This window comes from Brienomyrus brachyistius, chromosome 6 (genome assembly GCF_023856365.1).
Source record: "Brienomyrus brachyistius isolate T26 chromosome 6, BBRACH_0.4, whole genome shotgun sequence".
Taxonomy (NCBI): Eukaryota; Metazoa; Chordata; class Actinopteri; order Osteoglossiformes; family Mormyridae; genus Brienomyrus; species Brienomyrus brachyistius.
Window position 1 is genome coordinate 20,661,312 of NC_064538.1, and position 21,449 is coordinate 20,682,760.

At 45.5% G+C, this 21,449-nt stretch overlaps 1 protein-coding gene across 1 annotated transcript in view; it reads right to left on the reverse strand.

Annotated features, from left to right (window-relative positions):
• nfatc2a (nuclear factor of activated T cells 2a) overlaps positions 1 to 16,803 on the reverse strand; it is a 33,997-nt gene extending 17,194 nt beyond the window's left edge. Inside the window, 6 exon segments of the mRNA XM_049018423.1 lie at positions 4,684 to 4,824; positions 8,156 to 8,328; positions 8,642 to 8,844; positions 13,653 to 13,821; positions 14,232 to 15,153; positions 16,047 to 16,803. Coding sequence (XP_048874380.1) covers positions 4,684 to 4,824; positions 8,156 to 8,328; positions 8,642 to 8,844; positions 13,653 to 13,821; positions 14,232 to 15,153; positions 16,047 to 16,188 — 1,750 coding nt within the window. The 5' untranslated portion in view covers positions 16,189 to 16,803.
• Between the last annotated feature and the right edge of the window lie 4,646 nt (positions 16,804 to 21,449).

Here is a 21,449-nt window from a genome sequence, read left to right on the forward strand (position 1 = left end):
CTGATACGTGGCATCTCACATGTGCTTTAAGGATTCGAGGCCCACGGGGCTCCCCCCGCCGAGGGAAATATGAGTCAGAGCTGTCCACTTGCAGCACGATCATAATAAAAGGCATGTGCGCCCTGTGATGTTGGCAGTGGAGCTCAGGGGGCAGTAAACAAAGATGGGATGGGAGGGAACACAAAACTTCGACGAGGGCCCCTAACTTCCTATACGTGGAGGCCACACCACGGGAAGACAGCAGGGGCCCAGAGGGCCCCCATATATGCTTTAAGCTATACAGAAGATCGCACTCATTCCCCCATGAGGTACCTGCAGGCAAACGGCAGAAATGTTTCACCAAAATATCAGGGGTTTGATTACAGCTGATCAGCCGAGCTCAGCATATTTATAGGTAGACTGTCCTATACACATACACGTACAACACAAGCCCTTTAACTCCACTGGCCACTTACTAGGGCTGGATGATTTATCGATTTCAAAACAAAATCGCGATTTGAAAATCGCAAAGACTACGATTTAGGATATACATTATACAGCACGTCGGACCCGAGGTTTAAAACTGTTGTGAGAATAGTTTTACAAGTTCATGCCTGTGTGTCACTCTCACCAATCACAAGCGCCGTGCTTTTCGCATGCCAGTCATGCTCACCAATCAGAAGTGACCCAAGAAGACTTGGGTTTGTGGGTTTGCCCACAAACAGCAAACACGTGAAACCCTAGAAAAATGTTGCATTCACGGTGCGAAAAAAATACTGATTCCGCTAATGAGCTTTAAGTGAATTGCCTTCTTATTTCATGGTCCGAGATAGCGCCTTTCTGAAACAATCATCAATAGAACCGGCGACTTCCTTTGAAACACCAGCAGCAACATACTTCAGTGTATCATACCTTTCGTTTTTGTCAATGGGCAATAGCATTAGCATACCGCTAACCCATTAAAACAACAATGAGACCATCAGTAATCTTCACAGCAGTCGGTGACCCCCGAAAAAGCCGTAAAATCCATGATACATGTTTATGTCATATGTTTTTGTGTACAACAGTAATAAAATAAAAGCCTCGATTTAACATAAATACTAAAAGAATAGATCGCTTTCATCGCTATCATAGTTGGGTGTGGGTATCGTTTGAGAATACCGGAAAGCTAAAATGCTGCCACACCGCCGATTTAAGATCGGGGGGGGGGGGGGGGGGGGGTGTTTCCTCAATTTCAAATTCGCTCGCCATTTCGTGTTCGGTCAAAACCAGTGTTGCCAGATATTAAATGTTGGAAATATCGTGCCAGCAGCTTAAAATTATCGTATTTTGAGAAAAATTATCGTACGCATGCAATTTCCATTCTGACGTTGCTCAGAAAATCTTCCTCAATAACACATTATCATAGACTGTGCATATTATAGTGTATAATGGAACTTTTACTTACAGAACGCTTGTAAAAACCACGTCTGGGCAGAACAGCACCTCGAACACAGTAAAACTGGGGTCTTTCTCCTATTCAATTCCGTAAGTCTAATGACGATGTTTCGTATGCTTATTCTTTGCTTATGTTTTTCGTAACTGCAACTCCGCCATGCAAATCCGCGCATAAACCGCTCAGCATTGTTTACTTTGTGCGGCCCACGTGTTACATCGTGCGCTGATTGGCTGTAAAGGCACGTGAGACGACTGCGCATAAACAAGCCAAGTATGTCTGCGCAGCCGGATGAAAACACATCTGTACCTTCTCATGCTAATGAAATAACAGCCATAAAATGAAGGGGTAAAATTATCGTACATTATAGCATTTTTGGAATTATTGATCGTACATCGTACAAGGGGTATAAGTATCGTACAAATACGATAATTATCATACATCTGGCAACACTGGTCAAAACCAAAAACTAACGTGCGAGTTCGACTTCGACGTGAATACACAGTGACATCTGATGTCGAACTGACGTCGTCAAATCAAATGTAATATTACACCGGTTTTTCTCTTAAGTAAAGTACCGTGAACCGTATATAGTCGTTATAAAGTGGAAACTTCGACCAACATGAAATCTCCAATAAACTACTTTTAGCATTTAAAAATTTCCAGCTTTAGGGTTTCAAGACAGAACAGCTAGTCTGTTAAGAACATTATGGCTTTTTGGTTGAGAGTGTTAGATTCGCTGCTGTTATTAACACTAATAACACATGAACGCAAACAAAAGGGCTGCAGACACCAAAGTAGTTCTTGCTTGTTCACTGGCTGGTTCTAGTGTTATTAGGGGGTAATCAGCGTTACCTGCAAGATCACTATTGTTTTTCTTTCTGCTGCAATTGTTTTCATTATTACTTTATTTAACTTACACCACAATCATTAAATTCTCATCCTTGCATTAGAATATAGACCATTTAATATTTTGATGGTATCTCATGTGGTAATGCTGCGTCATGTTTTAAATTTACTACACACTGAATATTAAACTGAAGTGTGACATCAAAAATTGTATCGCAAATGAAATCGTAATCGCAATGTCTGTCAAAAAAATCACGATTAGATATCTCCCCCAAATCGTTCAGCCCGACTACTTACATACCATCTATTTCAAAACCGTAGGAAGTGTTTTCGATAACCTGCAATGGTGTCCTGTTGCCTTGTGACCCAGATATGCAGCAGACTATCAGCGACACTGTCCTAGATAAGCAACCATGAATGGACAGATGAATGGCTGGATGGATGAATGGACATTTTTACCCATGATACTCTGCGCTGAGGCACAGGGAATCTGGCCTGTACCTGTGCTATCAGGGTGCAGTAACTTAGTGATAAACCAGACTGTGATGCAATCAATGAGTAGAAAAGTGGTGTAGCTGTGGGTTTGTGGTGGTGGTGGGATCATCAGTAATGTCTCCAACTCTATCAGCATTTAAACCATGGGCACATGCACCTTCCCTCACTTGGACTTGACGAGCAGCACGTTACTGCATTACTGTCTAATGAGAATATTCCAGATTATGGCCAATAGCTGGAAAGCACTCTTGCACACGAAATGCACTCCTATCCAGTCTGCATCGCAAACACTGTAAAACGCTCAGTGCATGTCTCGCTTTCACTAAATAATTTATGTTTCTGGAAGTTCTGTGACCGAGTAGAGCTCCCCCCTCCCGCCCCCATTCACTAGTGACAACCACCTCTATCCAACATCACATCTCCACTCAGCATGTGGGTCTACCTCAGACAGCTCAGCACCTCCAGTCTATGAACCATTTCCCTCAGACATTTCAGAAACGCCTATCCGACAATGAAGGTAGACAGGGTGAAGATTGACCCCCCCCCCCCGCACGCACCTTAACGCAGTCCAACGATGCAGCAGCGCGCAAAGCTGCCCGGCAGTGTGACTCATTCTCGGCCTGGTCGCAGCGTAAATTATGCAAAGCCCCGGAGCTGGGGCAGACAGACTGAGGCGGAGCAGAAAGTCCGGAAGGGGGCTTGCCGAAACAGACACCGGGAGCCGCCGGGGGTGCGAGAGACCCTGGCCCATATCGCGGGGGCCACGCCTTGTGAGAGGCTCTTGTTTCTCTCTTGGGGTAGTGACTGATGTGGTGCTTGTTTTTTTTAACCCCCCATTGCTGGAACCCATGGGAACCACATTTCAAGGGGGCCACATTTCGGGGGGGGGGCACATTTCAGGGGGGCCAGGCAGAAGCCACATTTCCTGTGCTGTGGGTGCTGTGGTCTCCCGTGCACATCCTGCAATGTCACTGCCTATTAAGCCATTACTCATTATTTACTACGTGCTCATTCTGTCCCCTACCCTACTTCCAACATTAGGGCACGCAGACATGCTGTGACCTCTGAGGGACAACCCGACTGGAAAGTGCCGGAAAAAAAATGGAAAGCTCTACTGAATCATAATTTTAAAAAAACCGAGGTCAAAATAAAGGGGGAATGGAAAAGTCATATATCAGACATCTTCACTTCATGCAAACCACGCATTAATGTGGCAGATTAGAAAAGGTCACGATTCAAATGAATTGTCCTTTCCTATTAATTGAACCCAAGGCCGCATAACGTGAGCCATTTTGGAGTTACATCAGGAAAGCCCAGATATGTTTCAGGTCTGTTAAATTAGCCAAGCGCCACATATCCTGCTGAATGCTGCTGCTGATTTATAAGCACCAGGAAGAATGAGTGACTTACTTCATCTTTATTTTAATTCATAATTAATATGTCTGACCGACCTGCTAAATCCTTCACGAAAAGGGAAGTAGTTATAGAAAGAGCCGAGACGCAAAGATTTTATGGGAAAAATTACTAAACAATTCAGCACATCCCAGAAGTGACTGGATCAATCAGATATCTGACAGGTCACAAACATTTCAGACTGAGGTCTCAGAGTGGCAGCACTTTTAAAGGAAGACAACAGGCTTAACCCATCTACTCCAATTTTAATACACTGGCTCTTAATGCATTTAAAATGGCGAAGAGTGAGAAAACACTGGGCTCCTGAAACGTGTTTAACCAGTTGATTACAAAACTTCCTGTCATGCAGAATTATTGTCCAGCACTTGAGGAGGCAAAAACAATTGACGAACTCAGAGTAAATTGCAACACTGACGCTGCCCTGGAAGCTGGAAGTTTCAAAGTGGATCTCGTTCAATGAATGATTTGGGGAGGGGGGGGTTTGGGGAGGGGGGGGGGTGATGGTTACTCACCGTGCGTCTTCTCGATGAAGACTACCTTGGAGTCGGCGGTGAAATTCTGCCCGGAGAGGATCATCTGTTGTCCACCCAGCACCGAACAGTTGTCTGTGTCCTGTGTCTCCACCATGGGCAGCTCATGGGCCGAGCGCTGAGCTGTGGGGATCAGGGGGGGGGGGAGAGGGGGGGTCAGGTGTTTGGTATTTGCCGCAGAATATTTTTTTTTATTTCGGGGACGGGGGGTTGCAGTTTATGGTGCATAAAGAATACCGACTGCACAAAACTTTGTCAGGCGAATGAGCCCACCAGCCCCAGCCAATCTGTCAACTCAAGGTGACATTTTCTTAGGGGGGGCAGAATTCCCAGGTATGCCTAAGGGGGGGGGGGGTGGAGCCTATTCCATGCAGCACAGAGCAGAAGGCTGGGGAACACCCTGGACAGGATGCCAGGTCATGACTGGGAAGGCACACAATCATACGCTCCACATACCGAACGGGGGAGGGATTCGAACCCCCAACGCTGGAGGTGTAAGCCACTATGTTCATGAACAGCAATATTTTATAATTTCGTTTTTGCACTTCGGAGATCATTTTCAAACATACTGCTGAATGATAACCGGCGCACACTGAAGCGGTCCATCGTGGAGGCGTCGAGTATCTCCCAGCTGAGGGTTTGTTTGCTTGTGAAGCAGGTGCCCTGTTACCCCAATGGAGGCTTACAGTACGTACCAGGCATGCAGCCTTCCTCCCACTGAAGTGCTTTCAGTAATGACAAGCTATGGTGCCACCTGTACTTGCGGACCCAACAGCACAGCTACAGTAATACTTTAATGCAGCATTTAAGAAGCCCTTTTGTCTTAATCATATAATTCTACCCATCAGAGCCTTCTGCAGCCAGACAAACCGATTCTATATCGTGTTGCTCATTGAACATATCGACGTAAAGATTCAGTCCGATGATGCTGAGGCATTTCGCTGTAAACTGTCACAGATTAATGATGCAGACCTTAACCTGCCTCACATTAGTTAGTGACCTTAGAGAATAATCATGCACTGATATTTTTCCCCTTGAACGTTATTTATCTGGCCATTTGCATTCAGAGGACTTTTACCTTAAGTTTGTTACACTCCAAAATTCGACGCATTTTTAAAAGTATGAGTTTTAATATTAGCCGACATGCTAAGCTACACATTATTAAAGGTGGAAAACATTATGAGGTTTTTTTTTTTTTTTAATCGCTCTGCTCCATTTTCCACTGCATTTTAAATAAGTTATACTACTTCATATTTATGCAGTGTCTAAAAATAGTGAAACGTAATATTATGACAGCACAGGATTTTATTCTGTGCCATCTTACTCACCACAAACACGTTTACAGACCCATTAACGAACCTGAAACCTGAGAAACGCACAAACACAGGAGCCCGAGGCCGGGATCCAAATCGCCAGGCCTAATCGCGCATTTCCCAGAAGTGGAAATGTCACAGCGATAATACACCGCCTCTGTGGCACGGTGGTTAGCCAGTGTCCAGCTTCTTATGCAAATTCAGCTAATATACTTTGGCCAGAGTGGATTAGCTTAAAGTAGGTTTAAAATATGCAGCATATCATCTTTTGGTCAACACAATAAAACGTACTTTGCCTTAATATTTAAATAAAAATCTAACGCATCTATTAAATATATATATATATATATATATATATATATATATATATATACACACACACACATAGCTTTACTCTATATGCCTCAATCATAAAACATGTCAATAACTCTACAGAGCAGGACTGTACCACATGAAAAAATGCAAAAAGAGTTCATTCCGATTAATTCCGATCCTTTTAAAAGAGAGAATTTCGTGGGATGGATCAAATGCGATATGCCAGCACACAAGAGTGTTGGGCATTTGCTGGAGAAGCCAGGAGGTCTTTTCCTGCCAATGTTCTGATCGCCACGGCAACGAGGAAGAGCAGAAGGACTTCCTCTGTGCATGGAGGCGTGGCATTCAGGGGGCATAAGGACACTGGAACTCAATGACCTGCACCGAACACTGTGTGGTCAGCCCCCCTACCAGCGCTGCCAGGCAAAGCGGAGGCAGCGTTAGTTATACGTCAAAATTACTAAGAATGAAGTATGTTACACTCTTAAAAACCAGTGTAATACCAGCATGACGCGCAATGAAGTACTCAATTACGAGTTTCAAATTTGATGCATCTAAAATATTTTTCTTGTCGAAAAATTGAACATGCAAGAAGTGCGTGACTACTCGATCGTCCCACCGCGCAATTTAAACGTGAATGTTCATGAGGAAAATGCCGCTTAAAAGCTGCGAAGACCCACCCTGCTTTATGCAGCTTTGACAGTTTATAGCAAAGCCATTATCAGCTGAGATAAATGGCGCAGGTGAGCAGTGTAAACTGCCCCATGTGACAGGCAGGGATGATCCGTTTTCACCGCTGCGGGAGGCGCTTGGTGGGGGGAGGGGGGGGGGGGCACCATGAAATATCACGCCAACGCACCCCACCTCAGGACTGCTTATCTCGCTGCATGGGCGATGATGTGGAGAGATTACACACACTGGGGGCCATTCATTAGCCACGGAACAAAGAGCCCAGAAACAAAGGGCCCTCCCCACCACCGTTATCTGGCCGTCGGTGGTGACGGGGGGGGGGGGCAGTCCTTATCCTCCGGCCTACATAACGACACCATAGCCACCTGGCCGACTTCAGTCTCCATTTCGGTGTGATGTTGTGGCGACCAAGGGCACGGACTCATTCTAATACTAAATCTCAGCAGCCCACTGACCCACGTCAGAAAAAGCGCGAGCTTAACGCCGCAGCGGAGCGCGGTGAGGAGAAAACGGTGGACAAACAGCAGAAAAGCTCACGCCGTGTGAGGTCAGAAGGACCGGGGGGCCCTGCTGGAAGGCAAACGGCCAGTCAGAGACGGGTAAGAGGCCCAGCGTGCAGTGGGGGCACACGGTGGGGGCGGCCCACGCTGACCCTCCTCTGACTGCGTGTTCCCACCCAGCTTCACGCCAATCAGACGAAGCGAAAACTGACGAAAAACCTGAACGGAACTTGACCAGCTGACCTCCCCCCCCCCCCCAATAAATATGTCGTGGACACGCACACAAACACGCACACAAACACGCACACAAACACGCACACAAACACGCACACAAACACGCACACAAACACGCACACAAACACGCACACAAACACGCACACAAACCCGCACACAAACACGCACACAAACACGCAGACATGGTTGCCATGGTTATGTCACACCAGCAGCCACTTCTATTTTATGGTAGAAGTTTCAGTTTCTCCATTTCAAAAGCGCTTCCTCAAAAACAAACAAAAAAACAAAAAAAGGCATAAAAGCTGCTCACACCCAATAAGGCTGAAGTCTGCTTCATCGGTGGCAGGGCAGCCCAGTTAAACGGACAATGGAGTAAGAGGAGTAGGAGAGGTGGCCACTCACAGCACTCGATGGCGTGTGACGCTGCCTGCAGGGACACGTGCTGCCCCCCCGGCTGTGGGATGTGCACGCGGAACACCAGGCGCACACGCGTGTTCTTCCTCCCGATGTCCGTCTCCCCCTTCCGCAGCTCGATGTCGGCATTGCGCAGCTTCAGGATGCCTGCGCAGTCAATCCTGCATGATATTGGGGGGGATTTGGTAAGATTAATACTGACTAAGCGGCAGTTTGTGGGTGAAAAACAGGGCTGTATACCATCTTAAAGTCAATAATGTACAGTGATACAAATATAATAATAGTATTAGTTTTGGAGACTTTGAATTATGTCAATCAAGTTCAGCTGTTGTGTTACTTTGTTATTTGAATCATAAGCACTGTGAGCCATCCTGACTGGCTACACATAGGTCACATGACACATAGCTATCGACGGTAGCAGGAGCTCTGAGTGCCGTCCGCCACGCGAACTGCTGCTGGAACAGCGGGACTCACATGGCCCTCATGTTGTTCTTCGGCTCCAGGGGGATCTCCAAAACCTTGGTGCTGTTGATGACCTTCTCGTAGCTGGTGGTGGTGACGGTCTTGCCGGTGATGCGGTGGACCTGGTAGAAGGCGTGCGGCTTCAGGATGCGCTCGTCCGCCGTGCCGATGAAGATCTGCAGGCCCAGAGGCTCCTTGCCCTTGTACCCATGGAGCTGGAAGACAGCGGCAGAAACGGGCGTCGGTTGCCTGAGGTAGCCATGGAAACCACCACGTGTTACGCTTAACTCCACGGACAGACGCACCATCTGCCTGACAAGGGGCCCCAAAATCACTGAAGCATCACTCAATTCACTTCTCATGCTCTTACATTAAAATCTTCCTCTAAACTCCTCCTGAATCCAAACCTTTGCTTTATTTCTTTCTTCCTTAACGACAATTATTAATAATGCGGTTAAGCAGACAGAATTCTTTTCAAGTCTTTTGTACTCCTACATTCGTTTTTAGAAACCTATGATTCTTTCACATGAGACTATTTCCCACAATCCACCACTTATTTACATGCACAACGGACCACGATAACATTTACCCACACGCACTGGATTATTTACATGCTGATACTACAGTGGAGTCTGTACCGGTCTGCTGCCAAAACGATCCCATGTAAACCAACCCTACCCTCCCCACCCAAACCTCAGATGCACTGCTGAAGAAATTAGCATCAACATGCAGCCTGGAAGACCAGTCAGGGTATGGGCTGTTCGCACCCCGAGGCCACAGGCAATAGATATTTTCTGCGACAGCCTCTCTCCCCCACCATCACCAGATTAATTTATCTGAAAACCGTTAAAAGGAAATCCATACATGTACTTTAATTGCCTCATGCATCTCTGTTCAGAAACATCTATCTATCCAGCCTGCTTAACTGATACAGGAGCGTGAGGTTGGCTGTTTCAAGCAGCGTGGGCTGATATGACCTGAATGGCATGTCAGACCATCGCAGGGCACAAGCCTGGGGACGCCCTGGATGGGACAGACATGCACGAAACTCACACACAAGCACACACTACTGCCAATATTCCATTCATTAAAAAAAAAGCTCAGTAAAAACCTTTCAGTAATGTTAGTACATCCAGGAGGGGTTGGACAGCCAGATGACCTTAGACCCCCCCCCCCCCCACAGAGGTTTTTTTTTCTACCTACTTGGTAGACTTTGCTTCCTCTCCTCCGTTATTACCTGCCTTTCTTTATTTTTCTTTCCTTCCTTTTTCCCATTCTGTATCTCTCTCTAATTTTTATGTATCACAACCCTGTAAAGCGCTTTGGGACAACTCTGATGTGAAAGGCGCTATACAAAAAATAAATGCATTGTATTGTTAAAATCAAGGAAAAAACAACTGGCCGGCATTCAGCTCACTCATAAAAGTAAAAGCATTTTCATAACGTCAGTGACAGAAATGGCAACTTTAACAAAAGGCAAAGGCCTGGTCCCAACGTACACCAACAACAGACAATCCATCCGTTGTGAATACTACGCACGTTCCCCCACTTCTACTGCTAAACAGGCAACATTTGCATAGGAAAATCGTTCGTCGCAGGTTTACTATCACAAAAATGAAAGTGGGACTTCTCTAACAGGACGTGAATTGTGTTTAAGAAAAAAATGTATTTATAAGTCGCTATTTTTAAAGACGACAGAAGACGCAGCGAGGATGTGGCAGCAGGTGGCCTCGAGGGAGGGTCTGAGGTGAAGCGATAAACAAAGAGAAAAGAGGCAAGAGGCATCATTTAATCCTGAGACCACGGTGTTGACCACTAACGGCACAAACAGGCCACTCTGCCTGACACTGACCCCTGTTGCTGACGAGCACGCCTGAGGCAGCTTATGACAGGCGCTGATGACAGGCTGCAGGGGACCTCCACCTTACGCGAAGGATGCATGCACTAACCGCAGTGCATGAACTCGCAGCTTTGCACTTCTGCAACGTCAACCACCCAGCCTTAGGGGAAAAAAGCGCCTGCCAGAATTCACCAAATCAGAAGAGAAAAAGTAGGAGTTTGTGAGGCCATTCTTTCGTCTGCTGTCCCGCAGCCGCGCTGGTACCAAGACCACACATTTTCTTCAGAGTTGACTAGCAGTTCAGTGTGCCGCCCACATCTGTCAACGCGCTCCTGTCCCAGATTGGTTTCACCCATCTGAAACTTCGTTATGCCACAAACTTTTTAATGGACTATAGTAAAGTCCTCTGTTTTTTTTTCATTTAAAAAACATTGTCTAAAATTATAGCTTTTAGATAACGTTAAAGTAATATATAAGTCACATCCTCTGAATTCCTACTATGCATTTTTTAAACCACCGGTTAGATGCACCAGTTATTACACCTTACATAAGTGTTAAAAGGGCACAATTTCCAATGAATTAAATAAAAACGAATAAAAACTTATCATGAAAGTGTGTAGCTAAATTTAACAATACTTAAATTAAGGATAAATGTTACAGTACAGTTAATATAACATCCGAGTTGAGAAAAAAATTAAGGAAAAGCCACGACAAGCAGTTGAACACAGAGTCGCTTTGGCAGAGACTCTACCAGTTGGTTAAAACAAAACCTTGGTCTGGATTTGTACTTTCTGGACCTGAACTTTCCACCCCTGCCTGCAAAGTATTACCTTCAACAGTAACTTCTCCAGCACTGAGTTATACTTTCCAATTCCAGCCTTAAAATCCTCTTAGATTATGCTGCTACAGCCAGTTGTTATCACTACACATTTCTGTCGAGTCGGTCAGGAAGTGGTAGGTTTTGCAAAGCAAATGCAAAAGTTCTCAAGAACTGTCGGCATCTTTCTTAGACTCTGAGGCACCTTTTCAGTGTCCTGAGGGTGCCCGCTTGGGTTTCAACTGCTCGGGGAAATCCGGCTGCAACCTGCTTGCAGGTTCGTATCGTCCTGATGGTTGTGTGCTCGTCGCATGGCACGCCGACGCCGGTCCTTTCCAGTGAGGCCCACAGCGGGCTCGACCTCTTGACCCGCTTTCTGAAATCCACACTTTTCACACCATCCGCCCGAAAGCGGACTGCGTCAGCCAATTCAGCCAGCATGGTTTGCTTTCAAGAGAGTTTTTAACTGGTCGACAACCCATGTGATGTGTATTGATGAAACAAGGGCTTGGATTTTTGGTTTCCCTCGAGCCACTATAACTATGTCAGATGACATACTGAGGCATCATCTTTCTGTAGCCATCTGGCAGGTTTTGCGCTTCAACCAGAAGGTCCAGCTGGCAGACAGGAGAGGAGCTGCTGGTCTCTAGGCGGATGGTCTGGCTGGGCTTCGACGCTGAGTGCAGTCCGTGCCGTTCAGGGGCCACGGCAGGATACGGCAGGGCAACAATCAAGCAACGACTCTGCTAGCTACGATGCACGGGTCATCAGATCCGCAAAGGACAGCAAGGGCGAGCTCTTCCACACAGCAGGCAGCAGGATGTGCGAGAGATCCACCCCTGTGGAACTATATAAAATAATCCGGCATGTGGACACGGTCGCGTTTGGCATGGTGGCAGCTTGGCTGTAAGACCAGGGAGATATAAACCACACGACTGCAAACAGCCTCGTTTCCATGGGGGCCCATGTCTGTAAACCTGGTTGCTATGGAGCTGTGGAGAGTCCGCTTCGGGCCCGGAGGAGGAAAGCAGACCTGTTCGCTTGACAGGAAATGCAGATTGGACCCTAGCACAACCATAATCTGCCAAGGGGGGGGGGAGCTGTTGTCATACAAGAAGGTGATACAGGGGAACAATAATTAACTAACAGTTAAGCCTCGCAGCTGGTGTGACGACACCGTGGAAAAAAAAAGGAGAAAGAAATCGACACACCGCAATAAACGCCACGTTATGAATAAATGAAGAAGCACCGTTGTCCCATTTTGTTTATGTGTGTTAAGGGATTATCCAACACGCCGGCCTCCCCGGGCAGAGAAGGCAGGAGCAGGAATCGCCTGGACAAGCACGTGCCGAATGAAAAGGCGGCCCCCCCGTGCACTTTACAGGCAGAGAAAGTGCCAATGCTGAACACGGAGACAGGCCCGCAGGCCAGATGTGGCTTTAAGCTGACTGTGGGCGGAAGCTATGGGGGGGGGGTATGCTGTATGCTGTATGGCCTGCAGGCACCTGTGACATCAGCCATCGCTACTGCCTGCAGGGAGCATCAGACAACTGGCAAGTTCATTCTGTGTCAAATGAAGGGGGAGGGGGATGCCTGACAAATGACCCCCAACCCTCACATTAACATATTATCATTCAGAAACTTGACAAAATAACAACAACGACAAAAAAAAACAAACCTGCCTAACCCACAACTCTGTCCTAATGACTAGTTTGAAGGTGGACTTATTAGACAGACAGACAGAAAGACAGACAGACAATTATTAATACAATTATTATTTAGAATAATTATTATTAAGAAGATAGATAGATAGATAGATAGATAGATAGATAGATAGATAGATAGATAGATAGATAGATGCCAAAACTAATGAAATATCTGCAGTGTCAGAGTTTCATAATTTTCAGGATTCCACAACTTATCACCTCACATCCATTTTTATGGCTGAAATTTTTACTTTCTTCAAGGACGAAGAAATCTCCTCTGGGGAGTCAGAGCCAAAAGTGTCTATTCTTTGACAATCTCTCCACCCAACCTGCTGACCTCGTTGGATGATCAGGGTAAAGATGAACCTGAAGCATAGGAATTAAACGTGCACATCGGGTATTAAGGTGACTGTCATGTGAGTGAAAAACCTTACGGGAAATAGCCATCAAGAAGTGAATGTTTACTGTCTTCCAGCTGAGAAGAATTCAGGCACGATTTCAGAAAATCAGTGAAATCTGTTACCTAATTCCCCCCACGAGTGACATAAATGTAAATGCTTCATGATCATTTGCTATAACAGGCAGGTCACATGGGCACCGGAGGTCCGCAGTCACACGCAGCAGCACCGGCGGATGGAGGCGTGACACACCGTGACCTACCTGGACCACAGGATGGCCCCCGGTTGGGGCCTTCACCGCCCCCCGGCTGCCCTCGGTCTCGTAGTGGGCGCGGTGATGCTGCTTGGGCTGCATCTCGATGCGCAGCTCATACTGGTCTGTGCAGGTGGGCAGTGGCCACTCCAGAGGCGGCAGGGAGGCCACAGGAATCCTGGGGGAACGGGAAGTCGGGAGGGTGTTATTTCCCGGCTACGCAAAGCCCGGATGCGTTCCATCATAAGTATCAGGAAACTGTCAGTGTTTTAGAACCAAATAATAAAGAAGATTCGTTCGATGTGAGAATGATGTCAAAGGGCAGTTGTTAAAAATGACGTAACTCTGACCCAACATGTTTTTGGGTTTGGGAGACCCCCACAAATTAAACATATGAAGGCAGTCACAGGGCACAGGAACCCCCTGGCTTTTGCGGCGAGTTTACACTTTTGCAATAGTTAATCCAGTGTAGTTTAGCAGTCAGAGTGAATCAGATGGCTGACACCACGTTTTGCGATGTTTACATGAGGGTTCCATAGCGAGCTACGCAATGCTTTCTAAGCCCCCCCCCCCCCCCTCCACCATTACCTGCAGATACCGGGCATCACATGATTGGGCCACATGGGAGGGATGACAAAGAAAGGCTCGGCTCCGGACTGGGTCTTCATGTCCAGATCCGGGGGCACCAGGTACGGCTCCGGCTGGCTCTCCCGGTAAAAGGTGGCATTGGAGGTCTTGATGATCTTAGCGGGATTGGATCCGGAAAGTGCCGGGTTGAAACCATTCAGGCCATCCACCAGGGCGCCCGAGTGGCTGTAAAGCACACCGTTGGGGTCCTCGTGGCCGCCGTGGGGGGACGGACTGCGTGAGCGCGGCCCAGGGAAGAGGCTGGGGTTCTTGTACATTTCGTAGGTGCGCTTGCCCTGAGGGGAGGTGGAGCGCGATCCTGGCCGCGGGGAGGGCGACCGCGGCCCCTGGCAGCTGTCCTCCGTGATGCTGGTGCGTGGGGACGTGCCAGGGGAGGTGCGGGGGGAGCCTGTATGGATGTTCTGCAGACGTGGGCACAGGTCTCCAGCCGTGTGGCCACCGCTGGGAGAGACACAGGGGGACGCCCAAGGAGAGAAGCTCTCGGAGTGCCAGCTGGTAGAGGAATTGCTGCTGGCCGGACTCAGGCACTGGGGTTCCCTGTAGGCCAGGCACTCGTGACCGGGGACGGTCAGAGTGGGCCGGGGGCTGATGTTGACTGGGTGGGCTTGGAGGGAGTCCCTGCCATGGTTGTAGTGCTCGCGGGAGGGGGTGATCTCTATCCTGGGGCTCAGCGCGAGGCCCGCGGGCCTGGAAAGGCCCAGGTAGGCCCGGTTCTCGTGGTGCTCACAGCCCACGAGGCCGTCCGAGGTGGGGTCACCGTAGGGGGAGTGGCTGCAGGACTTGATGTCATAGGCGACCTCCTCCAGGGGGTAGGCCACGCTGGAAGGGGAGCTGAGGGCTTGGGGGGGCAGAGACGGCTCATCTGCAGAGGAACATGTAAGGGAGGGAGGGAACGGACCATGAGGAAAATGATTCTGGAAGATCTCTGGAGGAGCCAGTGAAAGAAATTTCAATATCATGATAAATATATATATATATATATATATATTTTTTTTTTTTTTTTTTAAGTGAAATGTGCAAAAATAAAAGTGAGATTAGTTTACATTTGCCACTTCAAGAAATGTAAACATAACTCAGTAATTCGGACTTTTCTGTTCATACGTCTTCTTCACCAAATCGTGTCTTTCCTCATTCACATTTGTGAAAGAACATGTGCGCTTCACCGCTAGTATTCACGTGCAAATACGGCGATGCGGGCGGGCATCATGGATATTAAGTTTATGAAAATATACAAAGATATAATCTAAAAAACTAAGATTTTAAAAGGCATATTAGCACACTCATTTAGATTTAACGTGGCCAGCACAACGATAATTAGAACAGAATATAAGAAACGCGCTCTAATCACACCCTGTACATTCAGCCGCTGGAAAATGAAGAGGAAATGAGGCGCAGCGCGCCAGACCCGGTTTAACAACACCCTGGCAAGAATTCACCTTGAAACAAATTACTCAAATATAGCACATGACTTTATTGTATATTGTTGTAATTAATAAGTTGGTCAGTTCCTTGTTATCGACTGGTTTATTGTTTAAACAATACATAAGAACTACTGAAATCACTTGGAAGTAAACCTCGTATTTTGGAATCGGCGCGCATAATCGGATCTAACGGTAATAATTTGGCTTTGGGTTTATGGTGTGGCTTAAAACATATGTTTTACAAAGCAAAATGCATCTTGGATAGCATGAAAGCAACAGAGCCAGATAAAAGCAGGAACACATGGAAACACCCAAGTTCTTTTTCTGTACAAACCTTGCTCTCCGGTAAAATCGACGCAGGGCGGATCGTACTCAAACAGGTAAGCGAAGTCCAGCTCATCTTGGCAGCTGACTTGGCTGAGCTCCTCCGCTAACCCTAAAGCGTTAGGGTCCTTGTCTTCGTAAACTGAGGTCATCGGTCTTATTTCCCAGGTTTAGACGCGATTTAAATGCAAGAAAGATCTATTTAAAAATATTATTCCGAGAGAGTCTGCGGAGATTCACACGCGGAGTCAAACGGGGCTGCGAGATAGTGAGGAGATCCCAAGATCGAGTGTGTTTTGGGGGGGGGAGGGGGTACGAGGACTGTCAGCGAGGTCTGAAGCAGAGCCGCAACCGACAGGCAGGCAGTACAAAGGCAAGCTTCCTGTTTCAACTTTCCACATGTAAATAAGGCGTGTCTCATTCTCACCTAACGTAAATAAATACTGCAAGGTGGCCGCTGAATAATTAAAGAAAAAAAATGCTGCTGGGGAAGTGCCTAAATGTAGACTACCCTTACTGTAAATAAATGCATGCATTAAGTTTAGATATCTATATGCAAGTTTAATTTGGCGGGATGGATTAAAGTTAAACGTTATGTGCTACCGCCCCCGGGTGTCGGACAGAAAACAGTGAGCTGGCAGCGTCGTCACTTAATGCTTCCCACGTTTATCACGCGTGACTTTATAGCTTGGTATTTCGACAGAGTTTTACCTTCGTTTCCTTCATTCGTAAAGGTGATTGACTTTTATTAATATAAATTAGCCAATAGTTATCAATAGGGGCGCAGTGGAAGAGGAATGAATAGGGGGGGTTGAATCTTCACGGGGGGGGGGGGGGGGCTAATGGCAAACTATTCATGACTTAAGACAACAAATACACATTTATTTGGGGAGGCTAAAATATTTTAGGGGGGCTAACGACGCCCCTTGTTATAAATGTAAAAATAACTATATGATCGTACTAATTTCACATTTCTATAATAAAGTATCATATAGGCCAATAATAAGATACATGCTAGGTTCTTCACCATTCCACTTTTGACAGTCATACTAAGTGCAAGTTATTTCGTAGCTTTTAGTCCGCAGAATAGAATCTTTGTGACTGATTACCGCACAGCTCGCTACAGGAAACCAGAATAATTCCCAGTTTGTAAACACATTTTAAACGTCTGGCTAAAAATTCGTTCGTATTTCACCGAGGAAAATGGGCCAAACCGCTACTGCTCTGCTGCGATTGTCATCCTGAGGAACGGAACCGCGAACAGAACCACAGAACCGCGAGAGTGATAGGGAGCGGAAGCACGGGTGAGGTTTATAAAGACCAGTACGCAAACACAGCGGATATTTGGGTATAGTACCGGGAGAAATGGCACCACCTATTGTACAACTTTTAAATGACTTTTAAATTAGTTCATCTCCCAAACCCAGTTCCAAAAGTGAAACTACATAAACACATTTATCTTAAATAGGTTTTCTTCATTTTTGAACCATAAACCATTTACAGTGAAACTGCATATACTTAAAATATACTTGATATATAAGCCTACAATATAATTCTACGGTTCTCTCGGGTCAGCCTACAATCTATTGGCTGGAGTACAGTAAAATAGAATAATGTATATCAGGGGTCTTTAACTCTGGTCCTGGAAAGCTACTGTCCGGTAGGTTTTCTATCCTCCTTGGCTTCTGAGGAGCCGCACCTGCTCTCAGGTAAATACCAGGGACAGGAGTGGCTCACCAGAAGCCATTTAGGACAGAAACCCGGAGTTGAAGACCCCTGTTGCATATGTTTTCGACCAAACTCGTGCGTCATATATTTACTCAAATCAATAACGTGAAATTAACACAGAGGTTGCTGATTTTCCAAAATAAAACACTGGGCTATAAATAGTGATATCTGGTAAGTCTGGTGCCTCCACACCTGAGGGCTATTCCACAAAGCAGGATTTCTCAAGTGTAGAAGTCATGATTGTGCGATAAGAGTTTAGGTAAGGAGCATACCTATTGGACAAACATGACCGCTACCTTAAAGTAAGCCAGCTAAACGAGAAACCCTGCTTCGTGGAGCAACCCCCCTCCCGAAGCCTTCCGTTTTATGTTTGACTGGGACTGCTACAGCAAACTGCTACAGGAAAAATACGCAGCTGTGCAATCGCTCAAAACTGAAATGCACTCAGATTACGAGCCGAAATAATTCATTCTTGTAGTAAGATCACAGCGATTTAGGCGTGGTCAGTAAAGGAGAAACAAAATCCAGTAGGTGCTAAACTGTACAGTTCTATTCCTGCTTATGAAATTAATGACGCGTGTCCGTGTAATTAATCACACTTGGGTTTGAATCTTCCTTGCAGAGGAAGTTGCACATGAGTTGTTATGGGAAGACTGAAGGTAGGTCGCAGCGAGCGTTTAAGCATGTTATAAAAAATGCACACGTAAAGGAAAATCTTCATCCACGTTAGTAGCGTGGTTAGCCGAGGAAGCCTGACAGGCGGAGTAGGCGTGGACCTCAGCGAGCAACACGCGCACTCCGCACCGAATGGATCGCCTGTTCCGCTGTCGTGTAACGCGATCGGGAGCATATTACAGTGAAGCCAGTGATCAAAACGCGTAATCGTGCAAAATAACCTAGTGTTCAGTTAGTACGTTATCACCAAACTTATCTTTGTCATACACTTTTCATTACAGTAAAACTCATAAAATGCTTTTGTATGACGAGACGTACGATGTCCCGCGAACAAATTATATCCGACGTGTACTTTTTTGCCATCGAAACGAGTTCATTCATAACGAAGATGTTATAACGTTTCCAAGTGTTTGCCTTACAAAGCGTCGTTCATCGGCGCCCCGACGAAGACAAAAGAGTTTACAAAGTGTCACAACAGACATTCGGTCTCAATGACATAAAGTACTACCTTACAACAGATGCTGGTGTTAATTCTCGAGTTGCAGGGTTACCTTAAAAGCAATAGAAAAGTTGTCAAAACGCTTAGCTTACCACGTCGGAACATGGAAAAGACACAGGAAACGTCTACGGTTTTCACCAACACACATTTTACATCTGGGTAGGCTGCATCGCTTTCTTTAACGAAACGAGATAAGTAAGCATGAACAACTAGCTGATTATACAACCCGAAACGCGTATAAATGAAAATAAAACTTAAATAAAATAAAATCAAATGGGTTGATTACCAGTTTATCAGATCACAATACCTCATCACGTCCATACCTTGATCCATCGACCTCATTGCGTGATACTGTGCCAGTCTCCAAGAGTCTCTAAACATTTGGGAAGTGAAATAAATTGCTAAAACAATTAATCTCTAAAAATATCTCTCCCCAAAGTCATACTAAAAGTGGTCTTCAATGGAGAGGGGAAAAAAATAAGTTAAGGTAGAGGCAGTAAATTCTCCTTTAATTGTAGTATAAAAAACATGAAGTGAAAGCGCACCGCTAGCTATGGTGATGGTATGAAGTGTTATTCCTTGCGCCGAGGATTCCTAGAGTATCAGGAGCAGTTTCCTTCCCTGCTCTGGGTGTTTATAATGGTCGAATGCTATAAAATAACGGGATTCCCTCAGTGTTTCCTCCTGTTTATGCGCGTGCCCATGACAACCTGGAGCGCGTCCATACTGGAGAGTCAGGGCTTTCCTGCAAAGCCCACACTCAGGAATCCATGACGTGTCCGGCCTACGGGCCAAATGCATTTCTGCGGCTCTTCTCAGACAGTGGCGCACAAGAACTTCATTGTGGGCATAAAAAATGACTGAAGGGGGGGGGGGGCGAAAAAAAAAATGAAAACAAGACTGGTGTTTAAATATATACATAAAAGTGGTCTACAGCTGCTGCGTTTGAATGTTTACGGGTACTGAACTACCCTTGGCTTAATCCGAATAATATATGACCATCTTTAATAATGGTACAGTGTGAGTGAAAATGAGAAGTGCATTGATTAATTAGGCATCGTTATATGTGTTTTTTTCGTTAGGATTTTTTTTGCGGATTTCAGATTTTCCACTAATATTATGCTTTTTATAATGGCGTTATAGCTAGTGTGATAATATCCTAGGACGTCTGTGTAGATCCTTTCAAAACGTCATCATTAATGTGGTAGATCAAACCTGGTGTTCAGGCATCAGTTATATCTAAGTAAAGTCTTTTTTTCTGTTCCTAAATCTCAGTTTTATTGTGTTTCCACCGATGGTTACACAGAGCCTATGAACTATAAATCAAAACCTGGAATAAAATTGTTCTTTGAGCTAGGTAGTCGTTATGTTGTTTGGCTGTCTGATAGAAAAAAAATCCTTCACTGGCCGAGTTCGTGAAGGGAGTATACATTAACACGCGCGTCTGAATTTATCCCTTGATATTTTTACTGGCGTATTAAGTACACAGGCTTTTAAGGAATATGAGATTGTATGTCTTCGCTGAATGCGGAATGGTTAAGGCTGCCATTCTTGGACTTTCAACTGCATTAATTGTACTAGTAAATTAGCTTGCGATATTAGGAATATAGACTGTTGTGTTGGGCATGAGTTCACTTTAATAACTTGTGTGCATTAAGATTGCAGATCTTTCCTTCATTTTTTACAATCTGAGCTTTAGCCCAGTCTTCCCCTAATACAGGTCTCATTCAGCACCACTAAAGAGCGCATTCAGTCACATGGCTCGTCTTAGACAGCGTTTGTGCTGTCATCAAGATCTGGAAATTACTTTTACCTGTCATAACCCTTGCATATTATTTCTATTAACAGTCGCATATTGCACTATAATTACATGTGTGGTCACGATGAAATATGAAATCTCGGAATCGTCTTTTTAAATAAACATGTCTGTGTGAACGTAGATCGTAAATGTTTCAAGGAAACGTAATTACACATTAACACTTTCGCTCTGTATTCGGGCCTGCTGTCTTTTGCAGAAAACTGTGAAACCCAGATAGTTATAAAAGCCAATGTAAATTCACGCAGGCCTCAGAAACTGTACTGTGTTCAATCAAATGGCGCATCAGAGGCAGCCCTACATCTGAGGAGACCTCTGTAGGGGCCAGGATACTGGGAATGCGCTGTGCTGGACTGGTATTCCCGTTCTTTGTTTGTTATGCTTTCTGGGATTAGGTCCATTCGATATACTGGATAAGTGGTCATGAAAAATACAGTATATGTTCTCATGGAATGCAATATATTGACCAAACATTTTAATTATAGCACACATAAACTGACCAGTGTATGTCAAATAACATGTATTATAAAGGATCTTCAGACTCAGATATTAAAATATATCTATTAAAATTTCAATATTTAAATGCGGATATTATTATTGAATAAAGTAATGAATTGTTTTTTCGAGAAAATTATGCTTGGTAAGCATATCATACAAAAAAAAAATCCATTCACTGGTAACTAGTGACTTAAAAT